Source organism: Ascaphus truei, chromosome 3 (assembly GCF_040206685.1).
Source record: "Ascaphus truei isolate aAscTru1 chromosome 3, aAscTru1.hap1, whole genome shotgun sequence".
NCBI lineage: Eukaryota > Metazoa > Chordata > Amphibia > Anura > Ascaphidae > Ascaphus > Ascaphus truei.
In genome coordinates, this window is record NC_134485.1 from 351986949 (window position 1) to 352009255 (window position 22307).

At 41.7% G+C, this 22307-nt stretch overlaps 1 protein-coding gene across 2 annotated transcripts; it reads left to right on the forward strand.

Annotated features, from left to right (window-relative positions):
* The first annotated feature begins 5728 nt into the window (after positions 1-5728).
* On the forward strand, positions 5729-22021 carry SMARCD1 (SWI/SNF related BAF chromatin remodeling complex subunit D1). 2 transcript variants are annotated; one of them, XM_075591908.1, is made up of 14 exons: positions 5790-5923; positions 7178-7297; positions 8743-8933; positions 12487-12529; positions 12719-12841; positions 12944-13066; positions 13622-13738; positions 15133-15234; positions 15434-15595; positions 15687-15784; positions 15884-16019; positions 19647-19769; positions 20649-20750; positions 20844-22021. In XM_075591908.1, exons 3-14 carry the CDS (start codon positions 8770-8772, stop codon positions 20895-20897), a joined length of 1347 nt encoding a protein of 448 aa, XP_075448023.1. In that variant the 5' UTR covers positions 5790-5923; positions 7178-7297; positions 8743-8769; the 3' UTR covers positions 20898-22021. The 2 variants fall into 2 exon arrangements, with proteins under 2 accessions (XP_075448021.1, XP_075448023.1); XM_075591906.1 differs by lacking the exon at positions 7178-7297 and having other exon boundaries at positions 5729-5923.
* Positions 22022-22307: the final 286 nt, after the last annotated feature.

Below are 22307 nucleotides of genomic sequence, written 5' to 3' on the forward strand. Positions count from 1 at the left end.
TCATTTGCATGTCATTTCCCAGAATCCCTTGCTGCAGTGGAAGTGCTGTGTGCTGGGCGATAATGGTGAAAGACAGGGTTGCAGTCCTGTCTAAGACATGCAAATGAACATACAGTAATATTTCAATTTGCTATATGCTTTACTGTGGAGGGTTTTTGTCACTTTTTTTACCCACCATAACCTTAATACGTGTGGTATATATATATATATATATATATATTTATATTTATATATATATATATATATATATACCTCTCTTGTACTAATGTATGTGAATGGTTCTGGCCATTTTTATACCGCAAGGAGACCAATTTTCAGCAATATACAATATCTCCAAAAAACAACTAAACAACTTAATCGAATTGCATTGCTAAAAACAGCAACAAAAGCACTTCACGTCAGTAAAAATATAGATTTATTTTTCACGGAGCGTAGAGGGGATTGTTGTTTTAAAGCGTCACTTGCATCTATCAGTGTTACTGATTTCGTTAGAAAGATTGAATTACACTTAAAGTAACTGCTTTACTCATGTGCATTCTGAAACAAATGAATGTTTCTCTTTTCTCTGAGTCTGCGAAATGGAAGCAAATCAGGTACTTGTATTTAATCATTACTGTACAAACAATGGAAAAAACAAAGACAACAATTTACTTCTAATCGGAGGGCTGATAAACAATGTCACGTTAATACCTCTATTCAGTGGTGTTAACAATAGAGCAACCAAGGGGTTAACTTTAATTTGAAAAATACCTATTTTCCTGTTGTCTCATGTGAGGTTTCCAGGGTCAACATGGTCTTTGTATTAGTGGGCCAATAAAACAATGAAAAAGTGATATGTTCATAATTGCAGTGACTGGTGAAAGTTTATAGATGTACCGCAGTTTGGACATGATCTCTACGTTATGGTCAGCCGACAAAAAGGTGACAGGAAGGGCCCTCTACATTTCCTTACAGATTTAAAAATGTATGATAATTAAAATCTGATGTAAATGCAAAGATAAAAAATATAGACTTGTAGCAGGCGAAATTAGGAGGGTGTAACAATATTGAATACGATAGTTTGTCTGTGTTGCATGTCTCAGATATTTGTTCAAGACTAAAAGTTGCGTTGGTGAAAATTATATCTATGCCTTTGGTAAAATCACACGAATGCAATGATGAGGGTAGTTATTAATCTAGGGGTTACAGGGAGAACATTATAGGGTATTTTATACTCTCTGATTCATTTGGGTTTAAAATCATTCTCTCTCCCAGCCTTAAATGTCACAAAAGATTGATGAGTGGGAAATAAGACACACTCACATGTCCTGTCCTTGTAACAGACAAAGTTGACCTGTTCTGGCGACGGGCAAGGTTTTGAGCATAAAAATAATGCATTTGCGTATTAAAAGTAGAATTCAACAGATGGGTGTGATACCAAATAACATAGGACTTCTCATATTTCAATTTCACGTCCTCTTGAGGCGTCTAATAGGTGGCTTTCTGTTTTTATTATTTGATGAAACTCTGCGTTTATATTCTGTATGTTTTTGAGACATTCCTTTTCTGTTAACAAGCACTGCACCCTTTTCGTACAGTCTTTGGGATCTAATTGAACCTTTGTGAAGAGATTAACTGCATTTTCAGGCACATTTTGCTAGTTTTTTTTGTGTGCGTTAATTACATCTTCTGTCTAGTAAACAGCGGACCAAGAACTCCTGAGGGTAAGTCCTTAAATTATTCTTGGTGGCAGCAGTGTAACTGAGGTGTAGTGTGACGGTTTGTGTGAAGATATTGTTCATGTTTAGTGCCAGGCAGGGAGATGATGTTTTAAGCCTTTCACATACAGTCATGTGCACACAGTTTCATTTTTGACAAACAATGACATTACATAAAGAAAGATTGTAAAATTCTTCCAAAGCTATCATTCACCAAAAATGTTAAGTGTATAAAATGATTTTAGAAAACACATACTTGTCTGATTTTTTTACAATGTTAATTTGCTACTTTTAATTTAAGAGAAAAAATGGGATACTTGTCCCCAGTGGTGCTACAAAAACATTTGTGAACATAGTCAATGCATGAAGCCAATCAAATGTATGTAACAACAAAGTCCAGTAATGATGAAGAAACCAAGGAACCTTGAGTTATCCGGTGGTTTGTAAAGTAGAGCAAATGTCAGCCAAGTAGATGTGGGGTGATGGGGCAGCCAGGTAGATCCGTATGAACTGAATAGTGAACATAACTGTGGGGGGAGGGGCAATGCTGGCTCAGTAAACCCTTGAGTTCTCTCCTTGTGTAACGGAGAGACCTCCGTTGAGTGACCGAGCACTCTCCCCCTGTTCCGTTATGTAAAGCAGCCGCTGTGACCACACTGGCTGCAGAACGCAGAGATCAATTGCACATGAAAAAAACAGCCGCTTTACTCACAGTAAGGCCAGGCAGAGTGGGTGCGCTGCCGCTCATGCGTGGTGACGTCACGCTCCCTGCTCGGCCAGGAGATTTGTGGCCGGCTAGGTGCGCGCGTGGGGGGGCGATTCGGGGGGCGCGTTGCCATGACGTCACGTAGCTGGTTCGCCATCATTGGGCGAACCGCTCACGTGACGCGCGAGCGAGAGACAAATTCAAGTTTGCTTGCTTCGGCAAGCAGCTAAGCGCCGAGCATGCGCAGGCGCTCGCTCACGCTGGCCACACATTGCTGCAATATGTTTCATCGCAGCCAGCGTGAGCGCGCTCGCCCATCGCCACCCTGGCCGTGGCCTCCGTTGCTCCCGCCGGTTCCGTCTAAGCATGCCTCCTTCTGGAAGAAGTAAATCGATGCAGAAATTGGAAGAGGTCTGGAGGCAGGTATAAAAGGCAGCTTTATCAAGAAACGCACTAGAGGACCCCTCTCTTATATGTTTTTTGGCTAATATGCCTAATTAATAGTTTTATTTTTATACCTGCCTCCCGCCCTCTTCCAATTTTTGCGGTGCTCAATCTTTCCCCCGTCTACATCGATTTACATCTAAATTTAATAAAGCAGAAATCTGTTTTTTTTTTAATGTTCGACACAGGGTGGCGCCTGGTACTAAATTGCACTAATTTTTAGCTCAGGGGATCCCTCAGATTCCCAGATATTCACCAGCGATTCTGCCGTGCATTTAAATGGCCATCCAAAAATAACGCTGTGGCTTCCTATTAGCTCAAGCTCTGGTGGCCATTTGATTTCCCCTGGACGGGGAATAAATACCTGTAACTTCACTGGTACGTGGAGAATCTGGGGGTCCTTACTTAAAAATAGCACATTTTAGCTCCAGGAGACCTCCTCCGCTCCAGTTTGAATTAAAAAAGAAAATAGAAAACGAGCAGTTCTCACAACTGTTTTTATATTTTTTATATAGTAGATTACCGTCCATCATTGTAAAGCCCCTGGCTTTTTAGTGTTTACCACAAATCTATCATGGCGGCAGTATATGTATCATTTTATTTATACAGCGTCTACAATGTACGCAACGCTTTACATTACAAGGAGGTCAATACTGTAACACATGTTCCCCCACCCTAAGGGAGATTCACTGTTGTTACCTGGTGTTGGTGCTACCCGTTGGTTCACAGGAAGGCCCTGAGCATCCGCCGGTGTTGTTTGGGGATAAGCAGGATAGCCTTTCAGTGCTGGGTGGTTCTTTGCCTTGGTACAGCCCCTCCATTCCCACAGGGCCTATCATAGATAGCTGCAGTCCCCTGTGGAAAACACTCATCCCTCCCCCCTGAAGAACTGCAGCCTCAGGCAGAAGTATAACAAACAGCATCTGGGTCTTTATTCAGCAATTACAGCATACATGTCAGCCTACATGTTCTTTCTTGGGTCCCTGGACTCAACCCCCAGATCTTGAGGCCCCAAAGGTCTATCCCTGACTCCCATATCCCCTGGTGGAATATGGGGTAGCTGTTCCCACTCCCCGAGGGAGAGGAAGGAAGGTGAACCAGAGCCCTGGCTCCACACTTCCACACTCTCCTAAATTTGGATCTGCAGCCCCTTTTGTACCCATGGGAGAGTTCTAGGTCTGAGCCCCTAATAGGGCAGTACAAAGGCCTTAGGATCATCCCCCGTCACTCAAGGGAGTTGTTTACTGCTGCAGTAGCAGCAAGGGCATAGATTTAACCCCAACACTGCCTGTGCTGGTACCAGGGTTTATGTGTTAGGTAGTGCAGGGGGGCACAAACTTTTTTCCCTGCGCCCCCCTGCCGGCGGTCACCTCACCCCCACGCCCCACCCCGGCGTCATGACGTCACGTTGCCATAGCAATGTGACGTCACATGACCTCGCTGCATCATTTCATGCTGCGTTGCCAATTCGACGTGAGCGGAGCCAAGGTAAGTAAAGGTTTAGAGGCCCTGCAGCTCCCCCGGCACTTAATTTAAGTGCCTTTAGGGAAACACGTGGGGCCTCTGTAAACCGCGTGCCCCCCTCCCCCCCAGGCAGTCTCGCGCCCCCCCAGTTTGCGCACCGCTGAGGTAAAGGATTAGTAGCCATGGGGTTACTTGGCTACAATACATTACATACAATGGGAATAAGTGTAACAAGTCAATGGCAACATAAGGCTAAAGGGAGACACTGCTTACCATCTAAGTACAATGGAACTGGCACGTATGCTTTTTATTCACATTTATTAGCAGCGTTAGCAGCCCAAGGATGGAAACCTCTCTCCTGCTATCACCCCCACACCTGGAGGGGGTACATCGATAGGAAATAAGCACATCTGAGGTCACAGAGCCAGCTGGGCAAGCGTGGACACCAAAAAACTTTAAGGCTTGGGTACAAAGTAAGGTATTTTTGTACATAAGCACTTCGCACACAAAAAAAATGGGCACAAATTATTTACTAAACATATATTGTTTTAGGCGGAACTACACACAAAAACATGCCACTTTCCTTAGTTCACTTCGTTTCTATGAGGGATTGCCCCATTCATTAAGTGTTGAGACCGGGCACAGTCCCACTGATATTTAACATCCGCAGTTTTAGTCTGCAATTATCTCACTGATACAATTTTTTATTTATTATAGCCTAGAGCCCCCAATTTGTGCCCTTGCACAGCAACATGTCTGTGATGATTGCGGTTAGCCGTGTAATGTCACTTGGTGCTAATTACACGTCTCCTCGCGGGGAAATCTCTATTCAAATTTGTAACCGTTTTTAGCGGGAAGCGGGCTGTGTGACGTCATGGGATTCCGCCGGGACCTCCGGCCGGGAGAGGGCGCGTTCTCCCAAGGGCCAGTTGTGCGCTACTCAATGCTTCGTCTATTCGAAGTGATACAGGGGAACGCGGCGGCTTACTGTGAAAAGTACACGTAGGGTAATGTGGCGGCGTTTAGTGGCCATTTTTAATTTGGGCAATATATTATTTTACTTTCCAGGATTTAAAAAAAAAAATATATATATATATATATTTTTTTTTAAGTACACAGCACATGCTACTTAACCTCAACTTTTACTAAAATAATACGCTCTTCACTGGAAAAAGAAATACAAAGGTGTCTAAATTAAATAATGTGGCGTTTTCTGAGTAAGACCGTCGTTTGGTGGTAAAACTCTCTTAATAACTGTCGAACGACGCGAGTTTAACGTCCCGTCTGTCAAAGCGGCCAATCGTTGTTTTAATTTTTTTGCCAGTTTCCAAAATGGCCGCCAAGCACTTCCTGTCACTAGTGCCGGCCTGCCATAGTATCGCCGCTACGTCAATTCTGCCCCCCCTCTTGTGTGACGCGGTACTTCCGCTTCCGGTTTCATTGTTGCGGAGGGATGGCGGCGCGCGCTGGGTTCCAGTCGGTGACTCCGGGGGGGACCGGTTCGCCGGCTACGGCGGCGCAGGGACCCGGGACCCCCGGTCCGGCCGTGAGGATGGGGCCCGCTCCGGGGCAGGGGCTGTACCGCTCCCCCATGCCAGGAGCCGCCTACCCGGTAATATAGAGATAGATGGGAAGGGGCTCAAGGACCAGCTCGATAACGGAACAGAGCTGGCTCGGGATACCGGCAGCTTCACAACCCGGCTGCTGGGTCCACTGACCCGAGTGAACCCTGTGAGGGAAGGGATAAGCTGAGGGTAACCCAACTCATTGTGTGCTCAGCACAAAGGGGAGGGACCCCAAGCAAAGCCCATCCTCCATGTTTAAAGTGGGGGTCCTTTAAGTGAACGGGCGTGGTGGGCGAGAGCAGTGACATGTGAATATATATTTATTGCTAATTGTAATATGTCAATTGCTTTTTTTTGCGGTGTAATTTCTTTGTTTTTCTCTCTTGTAGTGCTGTATGAACTCTTATTAAAAAAGGTCTTGCCTTCGTTTTTTTTAAACTTTAGATAGGGTGTGCATGTTTTGGCAGGTAGAGGCTGAAGTGTTCTCTGGGTCATAGATGTAAAAGCATGTGCAGAACTGTCCAAACGTCACATAACATATCTAAATACAGTATTACATATTTTAATGAATTAAATGTGGGTCCATTAATAGCTTTCACGACCTTCATCAAAACTAGCCAATAACCGCATATCAAAAAATCTTACCCATGTGTTCCTGCTGAGTTGCACATACTCTTCAATGTGTTGCAGTATATATACATCAGTAAATTATGCTGGTATTCAGGGTGTAGTATGGACATGTATTTGGCATTACCATTAACCGGCATATATCTAAGATCTATGCACACTTCCAATGTGTATCATTCCATCTGTGACCATCATTCAGCGTTTCTATAAAGTCTCCAGTAATTTATATTCTATGTATCGATCTTACTATGACATCCCCAACAGCAGCCAGTAACCTGTCATTTCTACCCATCAGACCTTGTTTTACATTCAGATTCCTCCCCTGTCCTCATTCTTGTTTTCCCTGCATAAACAAACACAACTGTTCCTTTTTACCTTTTCTATGGGCACCATTACTTTGTCCACGTCCTTGTGCATAACCTCTAACCAGACACATTCTCTGTTAAATCTACTAGGAGATCATAAAGCTGAAAGCTAAATTGGGTTACACATATTTTGTAACCCTTTCTAATATGATTTCAGGAGCACTCTTGCCTTTTCCTAAAATGTTATTTCATTTGCTGCAGATATTAAGTTTGTCTCCTGCAAGCATCATGTCATAATTGCTGTCATAAGCCACCATCCAAGTAACTGAAAATGATCGCCCAATATTTTTTATCTTCTGTAAATTGCAGTCTGTTGGCTAAGATGCTGCAAATTTTTTTTAACTCTTGACGATCGACATCCATTTCTCAAGGTTGAGGGGTAGCACAGATACTGTCCCCTTCTCTACAGCACGCTTCTGTGGAGACAAGGTACAGCGCCATTGCTTGTTTCCCTTGTGACTCAAAAATCCAGTTGATTTAGGGAGTTTTGTTTTTTTTCTGGCCTGGTGTATCTGATTGAAATATATATATTGTAACTTTTTGCCTTTTATAGTGTCAATGTGAAAATAGCAGCCATCACCTGTCAATGACGAGTCAAATATTGTTACTTGTAGATTAAGCTGAATTGCCACCTCCCACTTCCATCCAGCCATAATGCTTTAACAAATTAAATTTATGAGAGCAGCAAGTTGAATATGTAACATTTTAATTTGGGGAGATTGATAATGCAGGTGGGAGGTGAAACTAAAGTGGCCTAACATAACTGATAGACCGATTGAAAAAGTTCTCATGTCCTGATATATTTAGTAATTCTCCTCTTTATAAAAAAAAGCAGCAAAAATGAAGATGAAGTAGTAACATACCTTAATAGTGTTTGCTGTTATCAGCAGTTTATTCATTTTCCTTCTTAACCTTCCCCCCCTCCCCCCCCAATATATATATATTCGCTGTAGATGTTGCTGACATTGGAGTTACCATGGAAGCCTGTCTTTGCTTAATATGATTAAATGGCTGCAGTCGTTTGGATTCCTAGTGTGTAAATTATTTTATACATTATATCCTTAGAGTACAAATGTAGAATTTACCCCCCTCAGTGGCTCTGGGGAAAGGAACCTCTACGTTCTTGCTCTGCTGCCATGTGATAACTGTTGGCAATCACATGGCCCTGACCGTCAGCCATCTTTAGAGAGCTGGTATTGGGATCAGCTCCAGATGGGAACAAGAATGCAGTGACTTATTCGGTCGTTGTCACAAAGGAAGTGTGTTGGCCCTTGTCGCATTCAGAATACCATACGCGCGCACCCTGTGTCTTTTTAAAATAGCTTGTAGAGTAAAGACAACAGAATATGTATGTTTATTTTCAGCAAGCATGGGGGAGAGCTGCATGCAGTTTTCTTGCAGAATATTGCAGTAATGTGTAATAAAGGCTTACCCTCTAATTTCGCAGAATTAAAAAAAGGGTTTTAGTTGCAAATACTTTTGGATGTATTTAGAATTGCTGCATTGTTTCAAAATGTGTTCTTTTTTTGAATTGTGGGTGATTGCATTCGAGATACACATGGGATGACTGTGTTTGAGATTAACAAAATCTAAATATGTTTAGAAATGTTGCGTGTGTATATAGAACAAGATATGTATGTGTATATGTAAACTTGCATTTTTAACCATTTCTACATCGATAGACATACAGATTAAGCAAATGTGTGTGTGTGTGTATATATATATTTATCTTCTAAAGATCCACTTAATTTATTATACACATATATTGTAATATCTATTATTCACTTTACCCCTTCAGTTAATATTTCTTTTTAAAAAAATTACCTTTAGGTTGTTCAGTATATTAACTTCTCAATTCCACCTGTGTTCTGCAGCGACCCGGGATTCTCCCAGGTAGTCGGATGACCCCTCAGGGACCAGCCATGGGACCCCCTGGTTATGGTGGAAGCCCAGTGGCACGACCAGGGATGTCCCAGTCAGGCATGGAACAGTCCCGTAAACGACCTGCACAACAGCAAATTCAGCAGGTGCAGCAGCAACAGGCGTCTCAGAATAGGAACCACAGGTAAATGCTCTGTGTTTGCAGCACAGTTTACCGATTTTTTTTTGTTTTGTTTTTTTGTGAATTTTAACCAGGATTGTACAGCAGCACCCTTAAGTGCTTTACCCCTACCTGAAGAATAACACCCATGGATGTGAATGATGTTTTTTTTTTTTTTTTTTTTTAAATCGTACAAATATTTTTATTGAGTTTTCAATCAATCACAGATACAGTAATTACATGAGGGAACCGTGGAGTTCCGTACAATCTTCAATTATGCAGCAACAAATTTTATACCTTAAAAATAAAATTGGGGAAGAGGGGGAAATTACCATCCATTTCCGCTTGTTATTTCCAGGCTCACTAGATGATTGTTTCCTTCCTCTCTCTGTACTCTCTCTACTCTCCAGCTTTAAGGGCCCTTTGATCCTCTATTTCTACCCATTATGCTGCTATGTCTCCAACCAAGGGTCCCAAATCTGGTGGATTTTTTCGGTAGAGTGTTTAATAAAGGCACTGAGCCTTTCCATTAGCCTCACTTCGTTGGTTGTACTTGTTACCATTGACCTGGAAGGGGGTAGTGGACTTTTGCATGCGGCAGCTATTGCGCATCTAGCAGCAGTTGGGATATGTGATATCAGGCGTTTCATAGCATGACTCACATCCACAACTGATTTAGCTACCAGGTAAATCAAGGAGTTCAGGGGGATCTCAAGGCTTGTTGTTTCCCTAATAATCCCCTGTACCACCCTCCAATATTTTTTAATTGCTGGGCAATTCCACCAAATGTGGACCATGTCACCACTCTGTCCACTGTCCCTCCAGCATAGACCAGAGGATTCGGGGAAGATCTGCTTTAATCTCATTGGTGTGAGATACCATTGATATGTTATTTTGTATGTTTTCTTTTGTTATCATGAAGATGGAGGTTTTAGCCGCCTTGTCCCAAATATCCCCCCAGTCTGCTGAATCGAATTCCACCTCTAGATCTTTGGCCCAATTGGCCATGTAACCATGGTCTGGAGTATTCCCTGCGGATTTTAACCCTGCATGTATCATGGTTATTAGACCTTTTCGGTAATTTGCTTTTCTACACAAAGATTTGAAGTTGGACAGCTCTCCGGGAACTCCCGTTTCCTAGACCTGTATAGAAGAAAATGCCTTATTTGTAGAAACTGAAAAAGAGGTTATTCTGAGGCATTGTACTTAATTCTGAGCTCCTGGAAGCTTAACGGTTTATCCCTTATGATGGTCACCTATCGTTCTAATATTCTTATTTTTAAACAGGTCGAAGTGGCCTGAGCCAATCCCTGGTCCCTGGTGGGAAGTTTGTGTTTTCGAACAAGGGAATAAGTTGGGAGTCGTTTGACGAGAGTTTGAATTTTGCTTTAGCCTTGGCCTAGATGCTCAGAGTAAATTTTACTGGGCATCTTTGGCCTAGATCATTTAGCTCTGTTGTCCATAGACGAATGATGTTTTTAAGGCAGGGGAGCGCAAACTTTTCCAGTTGTGCCCCCCTTTCTGGCCTGTGCTGAAGCTGCGCCCCCCTCCTACCTTCCAGTCGCGTCACATGAGGTCACGTGACCCGCTGCGTCATTTGACGCTGGTGACACCATGTCACATGATCCCACAGTGTCGGATATGGAGACGCGTCACAGCGTCTGAATCCCGATAAGTTTTTTTTGTTGCAGAGGCCTCACGCGATCCCTCAGCATTAATTTAAATGCCTGGGGGAAGAGAGCGGGACCTCTGCAACAGCCCGCACCCCCCCTGAAAAATCTCTTCTTCTTTTTTTTATTGTAAAAATGTGTAACTTAGTACTTCATTTCCGTTTGAGCTTTATCACCGTCCTTTAAGGGACCCCAGCAGTTATTAGGATTTCAAATAGAACATAAGGTTGAAAACTTCTGGTTTGGTATTTGGAGAACTTATGAGATGTTGTTCACTTTTTGTAACTCTGGGTTTTGTTTTTTGAATGCCTGTGAGCCTTGATACTATTTGCTCTGGGGTAACGTTGCTTATAGTATTAAGGAGAAATCCAATCAAGGAGCTAAAAGCAGAGCACAACATGTGCAAAAACTGGGGCTAAGCAAACTACATATGATTAAAAATTCATTTTATTGGGTGGATGGCAGGTATACTTTGACACATCTCGCGCTGCACTAGTGCTTTGTCGAAGGGTGCTCTGCTTTTTGCTCCTTGATTGCTCCTTGTTACAACTGTTTGGCTGGATGCACGCACCAGAGGACGGATTACACCATAATTGTGAGTACTACACTTTCTATTTTTTTCATAGTATACATACCCCAAAAAATGAGCTTACTGTTTACAGAGCATTTTCATCAAACCCTCAGGTGTACTACATGTATGTCCTCTAATCAATTGATTTGTACTAACTTGACATTCATATAAATACATTGTCATGCTCCAAAAAATCTCTGAAGCACTGATAATTGGAACTCTGTTCTCTTGTTCTTGCTTATAGTATTGGGTTACACTTAATATTTCGCCTTGAGAGCCTCTCGCGAAACGCGCGCGTCGGCTCCTTCTCCCACGTGCACGCGCAGACTAGGGATTGCCCCCGCATTCATGTTTCAGACCGCGAGTTCATGCGGTCGTCTGCTCGTGCTACAGTGCACAGGCTAGAAGTGCCCCGACGGACACTACAAGCCTCTCTAATAGGAATTTCTATGGGGATAGTGGTCTGAACGAGTAGTAGTATTCAGCACAGTTCCTGGGGGCTGCATCTGTGTATAAACTGTATTAAACAGCAGCCCAAAGGTTACACATTTTCTGTGCACAACGCAGCAATATAAACTCCTCCGAAGTACATCATGTTCACTGTATGTCCCTAGGTGTCAGTACCCTCTGGATTAGGCTTACTTACCATTCTTGCAATCTAGTATCAGATCTACTTACCTCTGATTAATGCTATATGTGTGATCAGAGGACGTAACACTCTTGCAGAATAGGTTACCTGAGGTCACTCTGACACCGTGCAAGGTACACTAGCATTCATTAAAGGAGTATCAGCTGATTACATACTTTACTGATATATATAGTTTATTTGTTTTATATATAAGTCACTACTAGTCACATTACCTATTTTCACCTTGGTATATGCAGATTCTGCCATAGGTGACTAGAAGTTTAAGTATCTACCTGCACACACCCTATAGTATTCCTTATACACAGGTCCACATTAGGATTTCTGTGTTTGTTTCGCCAGGTGTGTGGTCTGGATATCCCAAACACACACCATCACTTTTGATCCTGAGCCTATATGGCTATCAGTATTATTGATCCACCTACCTGCAGTACGTCGTTTTAACACCCACTATTTTAATTATTGTTCTTAATAAAGTTTATGTTTTAATTAATTCATAAATCACCAGAGGGTGAACTTGAGTGCAATATTGGGTTCTCTCTCTATCCGTATTACTGCAATTATACCCATTGCACCGTTCACAGCCTAATTTCATTGTGGCCGCAGCAGCGGCTCCCCTATTGTTCCTTATAGTATTGGGTGACATAAATTATTTTCTTTGTATTTTTTTTTTTTTTTTTTTTTTTGCAGTGCTAAAAAGAAGAAAATGGCGGATAAGATTCTACCTCAGAGGGTGAGTACATGGGATTGGAGGAGCAGCAGATTTAGGAGGAAAGAGCAGGGGTTACAGGTTTGAGTGAAAGGTATTGTTGTCCAGGTTGGCTCAGAGGGCATCATAGGTGTGGAGATCATGAAGAGCTCAGTGAAGAGTGCACGGATCTTGGGAGTAGGTAGGTTAGGCTGAAGTGTTTCTTTTCAACAGATTCGGGAGTTGGTACCGGAATCACAGGCTTATATGGATTTATTGGCGTTTGAGAGAAAGTTGGATCAGACAATTATGAGAAAACGTCTAGATATTCAGGAAGCCCTTAAAAGACCTATCAAGGTATGTGTGGAGGGTGGGAAGAGGTTTTTTTAAGCGGGATTACTTGGCTTTCTCTCTTTATCAGACAGTCTGTTAAAAGACAGGCCCCTATTATTTTTCCAGCAAAAGCGGAAACTTCGAATCTTCATCTCTAACACATTTAACCCAGCAAAATCTGATGCCGAGGACGGGGAGGGGACAGTGGCATCCTGGGAGCTGCGTGTGGAGGGACGACTCCTTGAGGATGTGAGTACAGAGTGACAGCTGTGACCTATATGGTTTGTAAGGTCATAGGACTGGAGCTTTATGTTAGCCTAGCATTTAATGTCTGCTGCTACTTTTGTGACATATATTATGTTCATCATGCCCTAAACTCACCAATGTACTATAGACTCGTACAACCTTATCCACAATTGATTTCTTTGTTGGACAAGTCTGGAAAAAGTTCAGGCTGATAAAGTATTGCTGAGTTACAAGGAATGGGAAATAGATTTTAGTATTGCATTCCCTGAAGCACCATAACTCGTCTATCTGTCCTCCTTGCACAATTTAAGGACGCACTCAAATCAATCAAGGTTTCTAATACATGCACTAGAATGCCTTATCCTACATATATTTTATAAAACAATACACCTCAAATATAAATCTAAACACACACTTGCCTGCTTTGTATTTGTGGTGGTATTTATACACAGATCAATTCCGTAATATGATGTTTCAGGTTCTGCAGCCCTTCTGATATTGGGAAATATTGCATTACGATCTAGTCCAACTATTGCCCATTGTTTGTCTTTCCTGCAGGCTGCTCTGTCCAAATATGATGCTACTAAACAAAAGAGGAAATTCTCATCCTTCTTCAAGTCTCTGGTCATTGAGCTAGACAAGGACCTGTATGGGCCAGATAATCATCTGGTGGAGGTAAGATACTGAGTGTTAGGCTTACAGGTGTATTCAGTGTGCAGCACTGAGGTTCATGTGCTGTATATAGTCTGTGATAAAGGGACAGAGTGCAACCACACAGGGATTCCTTCACAGCAAGCACAGGTATTCCCATTGCGAGCACTTGCTGTTGCCCACACAGCATTTTAAAGAGTTAATCCAAAAGAGGTTTGCTGATCTTAATATTGGTAAACAACCTGCACTAATTGTAAAAGGTTGTGCTGACCTAATTGCAGCCGTCCAGTCCGCACGTTTGTGTGTCTGTACGCATTTGTTAAATTGGCTTCAGTCCTTGGGAACATTGGAACTAGTCAGTCTGAGATCAGCACCATAATAGTGTCATTAAAAAGAAAAAGGAAACTGAAGTTTATCTTTGGCTCGTGGGGTAAATGGAGGGGGGAAATGAAGGACCAAAATGAGAGTGCATTTTTCCTGTTCTTTGTAACCTTCCATCGGGGAAGTTTGCTTAACTTAGTGCTACTGTATGCAGCCTTCCGTAGAAATCCTTATTAATCATAAATTGATACATTTTAGGTTTTTTCAGGATGATAAAGTTTCATTTTAGATCTGGAGCCTAATACAGAGCAGAATACATTTTAATCAGCTAAACTCTTTGTTTGACTGAAACGCCCTTTTACGTATGACTACCTTTATCTATGTACTGCACTAAGCACGTTATCCTGCACTGTTGATGGGTCTGTCTTTGAAAGGTACTGGATGAAAATCCTAAATGTGTCCAGGCTTAGTGATGATGGTGGATCCTTTAGAAAATAATCCCAAAATTGTGGAGGTATTATAAATTATGGAATTGTAGTCCCGTATGCTTTGCTACAATGAATGTTTACCGGGAATCCTTTCTTTCGGAAGGTAGAGGCTGCAGGTCCTAAACACTGTCTTGTCTGAATTAGGTGCCATTATCTTGTTAAATCCAATTTACCTATGGTAACATACTTGAGGATTTTTGGTGCTTCCTCCATTAGGTTAGGTTCCAGCTCTGCATGTCTCAAATCTAATGTATAGAATGAGGGCCTAAGCCCATCACATGTATATCCTCAGTATGTTTGATTTAAAAAAAAAAAAAAAAAATGTGTGTGTGTATATATACACACACACACACACACACACACACACACACACACACACACACACACACACACACACACACACACACACACACACACACACACACACACACACACACACACACACACACACGAGAGAGATCTCTATATATATATATACACACACACACATAAATATCTTAAGATAAATATTACATTATCTCTCGATTTTACATGTAGAAATAGTGTGTGTATGTTGCATGTCTTTAATGGAGTTGTGGTACCAGCTTCATAATGTGTTTTGGTTTGCAGTGGCACAGAACGGCCACCACGCAGGAGACTGATGGGTTTCAGGTGAAGCGCCCGGGGGATGTGAACGTGCGCTGCACTGTATTATTGATGCTAGATTATCAGGTATGTCCATATTTCTATCCACTGATAAGTGCTGCCTATGCTTCGGCTTGAGGTAGATTAAACACATCTGGCTTTCAGTGGAGGTGCTGTTATACTCTGCCAAATTAGCACATGCCGCAGAAGGAGAAATCAAAGTGTGTGCAGCAGAATTTTTCTCTTGTAAGTTTTGCTACAGTTCTTGTCATTTCCCTTTCTTCAGCCTCCGCAGTTTAAACTGGACCCCCGCCTGGCTCGCCTTCTTGGAATCCACACCCAGACTCGTCCGGTCATCATTCAAGCTCTGTGGCAGTACATTAAAACTCATAAACTACAGGATCCTCATGAACGGGAATTTATCGTCTGTGACAAATATCTGCAGCAGGTCTGTGCTTCTCCCTCTTGAATACCTCTGCTCACACTCATGCCCATTTCACACTAAACTCTTATGTCCCATTTCACTTTTTTTCTTGCAGATATTTGAGTCTCAGAGGATGAAGTTCTCAGAAATACCTCAGCGACTTCATGCCCTCCTCATGCCTCCGGAGCCTATAATAATTAATCATGTCATCAGGTAAAGGAAGCCAATCCTTGCATTCAGTGTCTGGTAGAATAGAAGTAAAATCATTTTACCTGGGCCTCTTACACCTTTTTTTTTTTTTTTAATTATTAGCGTGGACCCCAATGACCAGAAGAAGACTGCTTGTTATGATATTGATGTGGAAGTGGACGATACTCTGAAAACTCAAATGAATTCTTTCCTTCTCTCCACATCCAGTCAGCAGGAGATAGCGGCCCTGGACAACAAGGTGGGAAATACAAACATATTTTAACCAGGTGCTCAAGGGTTTGTAGTCTTGAAATAATCTAAACACGAACGTGTGAAGTGTATCATCTTTATGTAATTATATGTATATTATATATCAAATAAAAATATCACCTGTGATCACATTCACATATCTCACAGGTCTACAACCCGGCCTTTCCCCATTATCTCGTAGCATACAGTGCTTCCACTGCAGCAAGGGATTCTGGGAAATATTCTATATTCCCTCACATGGCCTTGCACTGTTGGAAGATTCTATATTAAGTGTCCCTTGTTAATGCGCTACTGAAATATGCAATCGCCCATAAATGAAGGGTTTGTGAAAAACAAAGTACTTTTAAAAATGTATTTTTCTGCTTAATTTTTATTTCTATTAATTTTTATGTAAAACTATCTTGAAGTAGATGAACTTTTATTAGAGAAAACAGCAGACCAACATCTATTACAAGCAAATACCTCTGAAGTGTTCTAGCATAAAGGATCAGTGTCCACAGTATGACATGGCAAAGTTGTGACCTTTTTGTTTGTTTTGAACCTTTAATGCTGTGGCAGTTTCAACTTGTGTCCTGTTACATTGGTGTACCTCACAAACAATTGAGCTCCAACGTTGTGGCTTATTGTGAAGATGTGGCAAAGGCAAAAAAGCGCCCGTTACATTTGCATGCATTTTGATAGTTTTTGTTTTTCTGATTTAGGCCAGACTCGAAACAACAATACACAGTAACTGCATTGTGTATGGGGTACATACTTTCTTTTTTTGTGAGGGATATTTGTCTAAAGAAAAGGCAATGGCTATTCTGTGTTGGCGTCACCAGCACTGAGCTATAAAGTCAGTTATTACAAGATTCATATTCTGGTCATATTGTAAAAAAGACATCCGAATGTTGTATGTCAATGTTTCTCCAAAATTAGAGGCTCTTTCAAAATAAGCCATGTTAGGATCAAGTTGGATACTGCAAGCTGCAATCCATATGGCTCCTTTATTTTCTATAACCAGAGGGGTCCTCTGAAGTTGAAACATTTTAAGCCCTAGTTCCCATGATATCAAGCTTTTTATCACCCGGGTGAGAGATCTTATTGCTTTGCTAAAATTTTCACTATTGTAAAATAACAACGACCAACAGTCGGCTTCACTTCAAAAGTAAACAATGTCATTTATTTATCACTTTGCAGCTTTCTATTGGGAAACCTAAGAGGACATATTGGACATATTTATTTTATCTTTTCTCTGCACCGATACGCCAGTATCTCGGAAACCCATGGGGGGGTTTCAAGCTACAAGTAGCCAGTTCTGGAGGATGTTTGCTCCAGTATAATTTTAATTAAACAGACAGAGCATGAATAATTGCTTTGGAACAAATGCTTGAAGCTGTAAACAGCCATGATGGATCAATTGCGTTTTGCATTTATCCATCTAGCTATAGGAAAGATAAACAGATATGTTAATAGCAGTATTGGCACATTATCCACAGTTCTAATTGCTATTTGGATGATGTTTGTGTTGGTAATTCACCATGTGTCATACAATTTGACTTTGTTATTACTACATCTGAGTCTGGGCCAGAAATAGATTGTAAAGTCTGGGTTTATTTGAGCAGTATGTCAGGGTGAATAAACATATTTGTAATTCATATAAAGAATGCACACCCAAGTAATTCCGTTTAGGGGGTTAACAAATGTGCCTGCCTTAAGCTGTCTTCTCTAGGAGTATTGTTAGTGTGCATTCTAGTTTGATCAACCAGAACGCATGGATTTTTTTCTCAGCAAAAATATTCCTTGTAGGAACCATTTTAATCACAAATTCTTCTGATTCTGAAAAAGTTGACCCTATTGTCTATTGGACTTTATGCCTCTAAGGAAGTCCCGAATGCCAAGTACCAGTGTTGTGTCCAAAGTAAAGAGACCTTTGTCAAGACATGTTCATTTTAATGTCACGATCACACAGGTCGCAGAATAATGGATTTGAATTGTGGTTCATGTATGTATGTGTATCATTATTCAAATTCATTAGTCTGCGTCCTGTCACACACACACACACACACACACACACACACACACACACACACACACACACTTTTAGTGATGATGTGGTAGAAAGATCACAAAGTCACTAAATCGCCCTTTAGGGGACCTACAGTATAACATTTTGAAGCCTTTGTCATAAAGGGGCAATCCCTCCTAGCACCAAAAGCATTGATCTGTGTAAGGGGGTACATCTGGGTGATGTGATATTTAAAAAAAAAAAAATTTAAATCTGACACTTATAAGTAAATATTTTGTCAAAGTTGGTTTGTAAACCTAGTAACCTGAGACTTCGGAGGACTTTGGCTTCCTCTGCCTGGTCCCTTTTGTTTGATACCGCTGTTCAACAATAGTTTCCAGAGCCATTCTTGTATTCCCTTATCCACTTCCTGATAAGGGCAGGATAGGACAAGGGTTAATCAGACTTGAATGACGCACCCCCATTCAAAGGTTCCTACGAACCAAAAGCCACTGGATCTCTGCTTTCATCACTTAGATTTGTTTAACCACTTGAGTGCCTGGGGGTCCTTTGCACTAGAGTGGCACGCCCTCCCCGGAAAGTGACCATCATATTATTGGTCCTTAGAGATGTGGATTGGAAGAATAGGGTCTTCCCTTCAGATGGTGTTCACCCTATTGAGCGCTGAGCGCAATCTCCCCTAGAAAACTAGCAAAAAAAGCATTAAGTACACTGTCATACGGCTCTCTGGCGTGCCACAAGGTCGTGCAGCGTACGTCAAGGGGTTAAGTAATCTGATTTAATTAAATTATTTGAAGTTAAACTCTTTTGTTTTGTCTTTGAATCTAATGAGACCCAAGATATTATTTAATTTGACAAACTAAAGCAACGTAATGGTGCTGCAAGTTAATAATTGAGAGATATGTAACTGTCATGCGCTCCTAGGCTAAAGTTGAGTGAAGCACTGGTTGTGCAGGGCTGGTAGGAGAATGAGAGGATAAATAAAGACCACTATAAAAGTTGGGGCTCAGGGGCAAAACAGCAATCTTACCCCTGTCAGCTCATCCATCCTGGGTCCAATAGTTCCTCAGCAGTGAGTCCTACAGCGTGCATCCGGCAGAGAGGTCATGTGGAAGGGAGAGGTGCATCCGGAGCAACAGCAAAACAGCCCAATGACGTCACAATCCAAAATTGAACATCAAAGCTTTATTGGGGACACAGCAGGCTGCAGCACAAGCTCCTCCTCCAGGGTCTTCCCTTCAGATGGTGTTCACCCTATTGAGCGCTGAGCGCAATCTCCCCTGGAAAACTAGCAAAAAAAGCATTAGGTACACTGTCATACAGCTCTCTGGTGTGCCACAAGGTCGTGCAGCGTACATCAAGGGGTTAGGTAATCTGATTTAATTAAATTGTTTGAAGTTAAACTCTTTGAATAATGTTCTTTGACCAGCTACGTGGGATTGCGCCTTTTTTGTTTTGTATTTGAATCTAATGAGACCCAAGATATTATTTAATTCGACAAACTAAAGCAACGTAAAGGTGCTGCAGGTTAATAAAATAATTGATCCTTAATTGAGTATGACTTGTAAATCTTTCTGTATATTACCATTAATCTTGATTTTTCCCTAGATCCATGAGACGATTGAAACTATTAACCAGCTGAAGATTCAGAGGGAATTTATGCTGAGCTTTGCCCGTGACCCACAGGGATTCATAAACGACTGGCTGCAGTCACAGTGCCGTGACCTCAAGGTGAGTTGGAAGAGGGTCCTACATGTGCTAAACAAAAAACAAAACTGTGCGCTACTACCTAACTACCTATAAAGTGTAAATGTATAAATATATACAGTGCAGTGACTATACCATCAATTTAGTGATAATTTATTTATTTATTTTAAATTAAACCGCAACTCCCACAGTGAGATAATTATACATTAAATAATAAGTGCCACATAACCGTGTTGGGGATAATGGCGTCTGCAGCTGTAAACGCAGGGGTGGCTCAGCACACTAAGAGAATGGAAACAAAAGAAAACAGCGCACAACGCCAAATAGTGAAGCAAATACAACAATATATTATAGAATTAAAAAGGGGGTAATATATCTGCGTACATGAAAAAAGTTGGTAAAAGGCATGTAGTGTGTATCACACTGTTTACCACTCGGCAGCTGTTAAAAACCTCTGTGCAGCGTTTTAACCTCTGTGCAGAGGATACACCTGCCGAGGTACAGGAGCAGCTTCATATCGGCCAGGAAGCAGGAGCGATTTCACCGAGCCCCAGTACCAGCTGCTGAACCTGGCTGCATGAAGGGAAATCCCCTTGGGAGTGAAAGACTGACGTCCTGCCCCAGAATCAACTGAGCTGCATCAGCAGAGGGAAGCAAGCACCCGATTCTACAGTTAACAGCTGCCGAGTGGTAAACAGTGTGATACACACTACATGCCTTTTACCAACTTTTTTCATGTACGCAGATATATTACCCCCTTTTTAATTCTATAATATATTGTTGAATTTGCTTCACTATTTGGCGTTGTGCGCTGTTTTCTTTTGTTTCCTACATGTGCTGTAGCGATGAATGAGTTTTCCTCCCGTATCATATACCCCTCTTATTGAGATTCTGTCTCTTCAGACTATGACTGATGTTGTGGGTAATCCAGAAGAGGAGCGCAGAGCAGAGTTTTATTTCCAACCCTGGGCTCGGGAGGCTGTGTATCGATACTTCTACTCCAAGGTAAGGAAGTGTAGTGTCTGCCAGTAGGATCTGCTCCTCCATTCTCTGCACCCAACCCCTCTCACTCAACATTCTTTGCGGCTTTTTACACAGGTGCAGCAAAGGCGCCAGGAGCTAGAACAGGCTCTTGGGATCCGAAACACATAAGACCTGTGACGTCGGCGAGTGAGAGACAGCAGCTGTTCGCTCCCCCTGGCTGGATTTAACTTTGACGTCCCTCTCCCAACCAATAGCATTTCAGCATCAACCTGAGGCTTCAGGAAGAGGCTATAATGTGTTGGGATCAGGGTCTCTATATTGTGACTGCAGAGTTTTGAGACGGGGAGACTGCAATTACGTTGTTAATGCTGGCCACAAATGCTTTTAACCTCTGGCAAGATCAGCCGAGTTTTGAGGGCTAGACATGTCAAGTACACCCTGAAGGATCAAATGCTTTTACTCTCGTTTTTTAACCTCCAAATGTCTTTCGATCTTGTATATGTATACTTGTTTTTTTCCTCTATTTCTACCTTAGTATTGCCTTTTCTCTCCCAGGCAAATGAGAGATTAATTGAAGTGGTGGGGCCATACCCGGTAAATAACGAAGGATTTATAACGTAGTGGTTCGAGTCTTTGCACTGTTCAGCAGGGTGGTATTGGCTAAATCTGCCAGATTGCACTGTGCTGCAGTATACTTGATCAATAACTTTCTTATTTAGTCTATTTTAAACCAGCAGTTTACTTTACAAAGTAGACTTGCTGCATAGTATGATAGTGAGCATTTGCGTACCTTCCCTGCCCCCTTCCGTCTTAGCAAAAGCGTAATTTAAAGTAGTCCTGGTACACACTGCCAGGACTGCCATGTTTGTGGCTGTTACTCTGGCCTTTATCCAACAGTTCTATCCAACAGATGGAGGCCTCCTGGGTGTTTTTTGATGGAGAAAGTTACACGTTTTTGGGCTGGGAAAGTGTGGTCAGCAGATTTCATTAATGAAGGACTCAAATGTAAGCAGCAGACACCTTGGGTAGTTAAGTGTATGGTCATATTCTAATGCAGCATTTTATTTCTGAGAAAGGGGGTCCTGAACTTAACTGCTGCTTTGCTCTCAAGGGTATATATCCCTAGCTGAGCAGCTCTTCAATCTCCCTCACTGAATGTGCTCGGAGCACCTCTATTCTCATAAAATGTAGCCTTTTTTATTTTTAAACGGATTATGGTTTTGATGGACCAAAATATTGTTTTGTATCTCGTAGTCATTGCCAAGTTTTAATAAAAGCATCTTCTGAATAAAGCGGTGTGTGCTTTTGTTGTATGTTGGGGGCTTGTGTAACAGGTAAGATTGTCTGTCTGTATCTCGCAGGGTGTTAAGGACTAGAATATCAACCTGTAAATAATCCTTATTTTTAAATAAATTGTATCCTTGTGTTTAAAAAAAAAAAAAAAAAAAAGTTTATGCTGGGGACAGTTTTCTGCACATATCAAAGGGCTACTTCCTCCTTCCCAGCCCATGTTACAATTACAGATATCTTTGTTTCTGGGATATCTAACCTTCCACAATTTCCTTTGGTTTTAAAATG

What these genes read in the sequence shown, in the direction of transcription:
- SMARCD1 (XM_075591906.1), top strand. Translation starts at nt 5,765, where the DNA reads ATGGCGGCGCGCGCTGGGTTCCAGTCGGTGACTCCGGGGGGGACCGGT. An exon ending in ATAAGATTCTACCTCAGAGG is followed by an intron (nt 12,530 to 12,718) that starts GTGAGTACATGG and finishes TCTTTTCAACAG; the next exon opens with ATTCGGGAGTTGGTACCGGA. An exon ending in GTGACAAATATCTGCAGCAG is followed by an intron (nt 15,596 to 15,686) that starts GTCTGTGCTTCT and finishes TTTTTCTTGCAG; the next exon opens with ATATTTGAGTCTCAGAGGAT.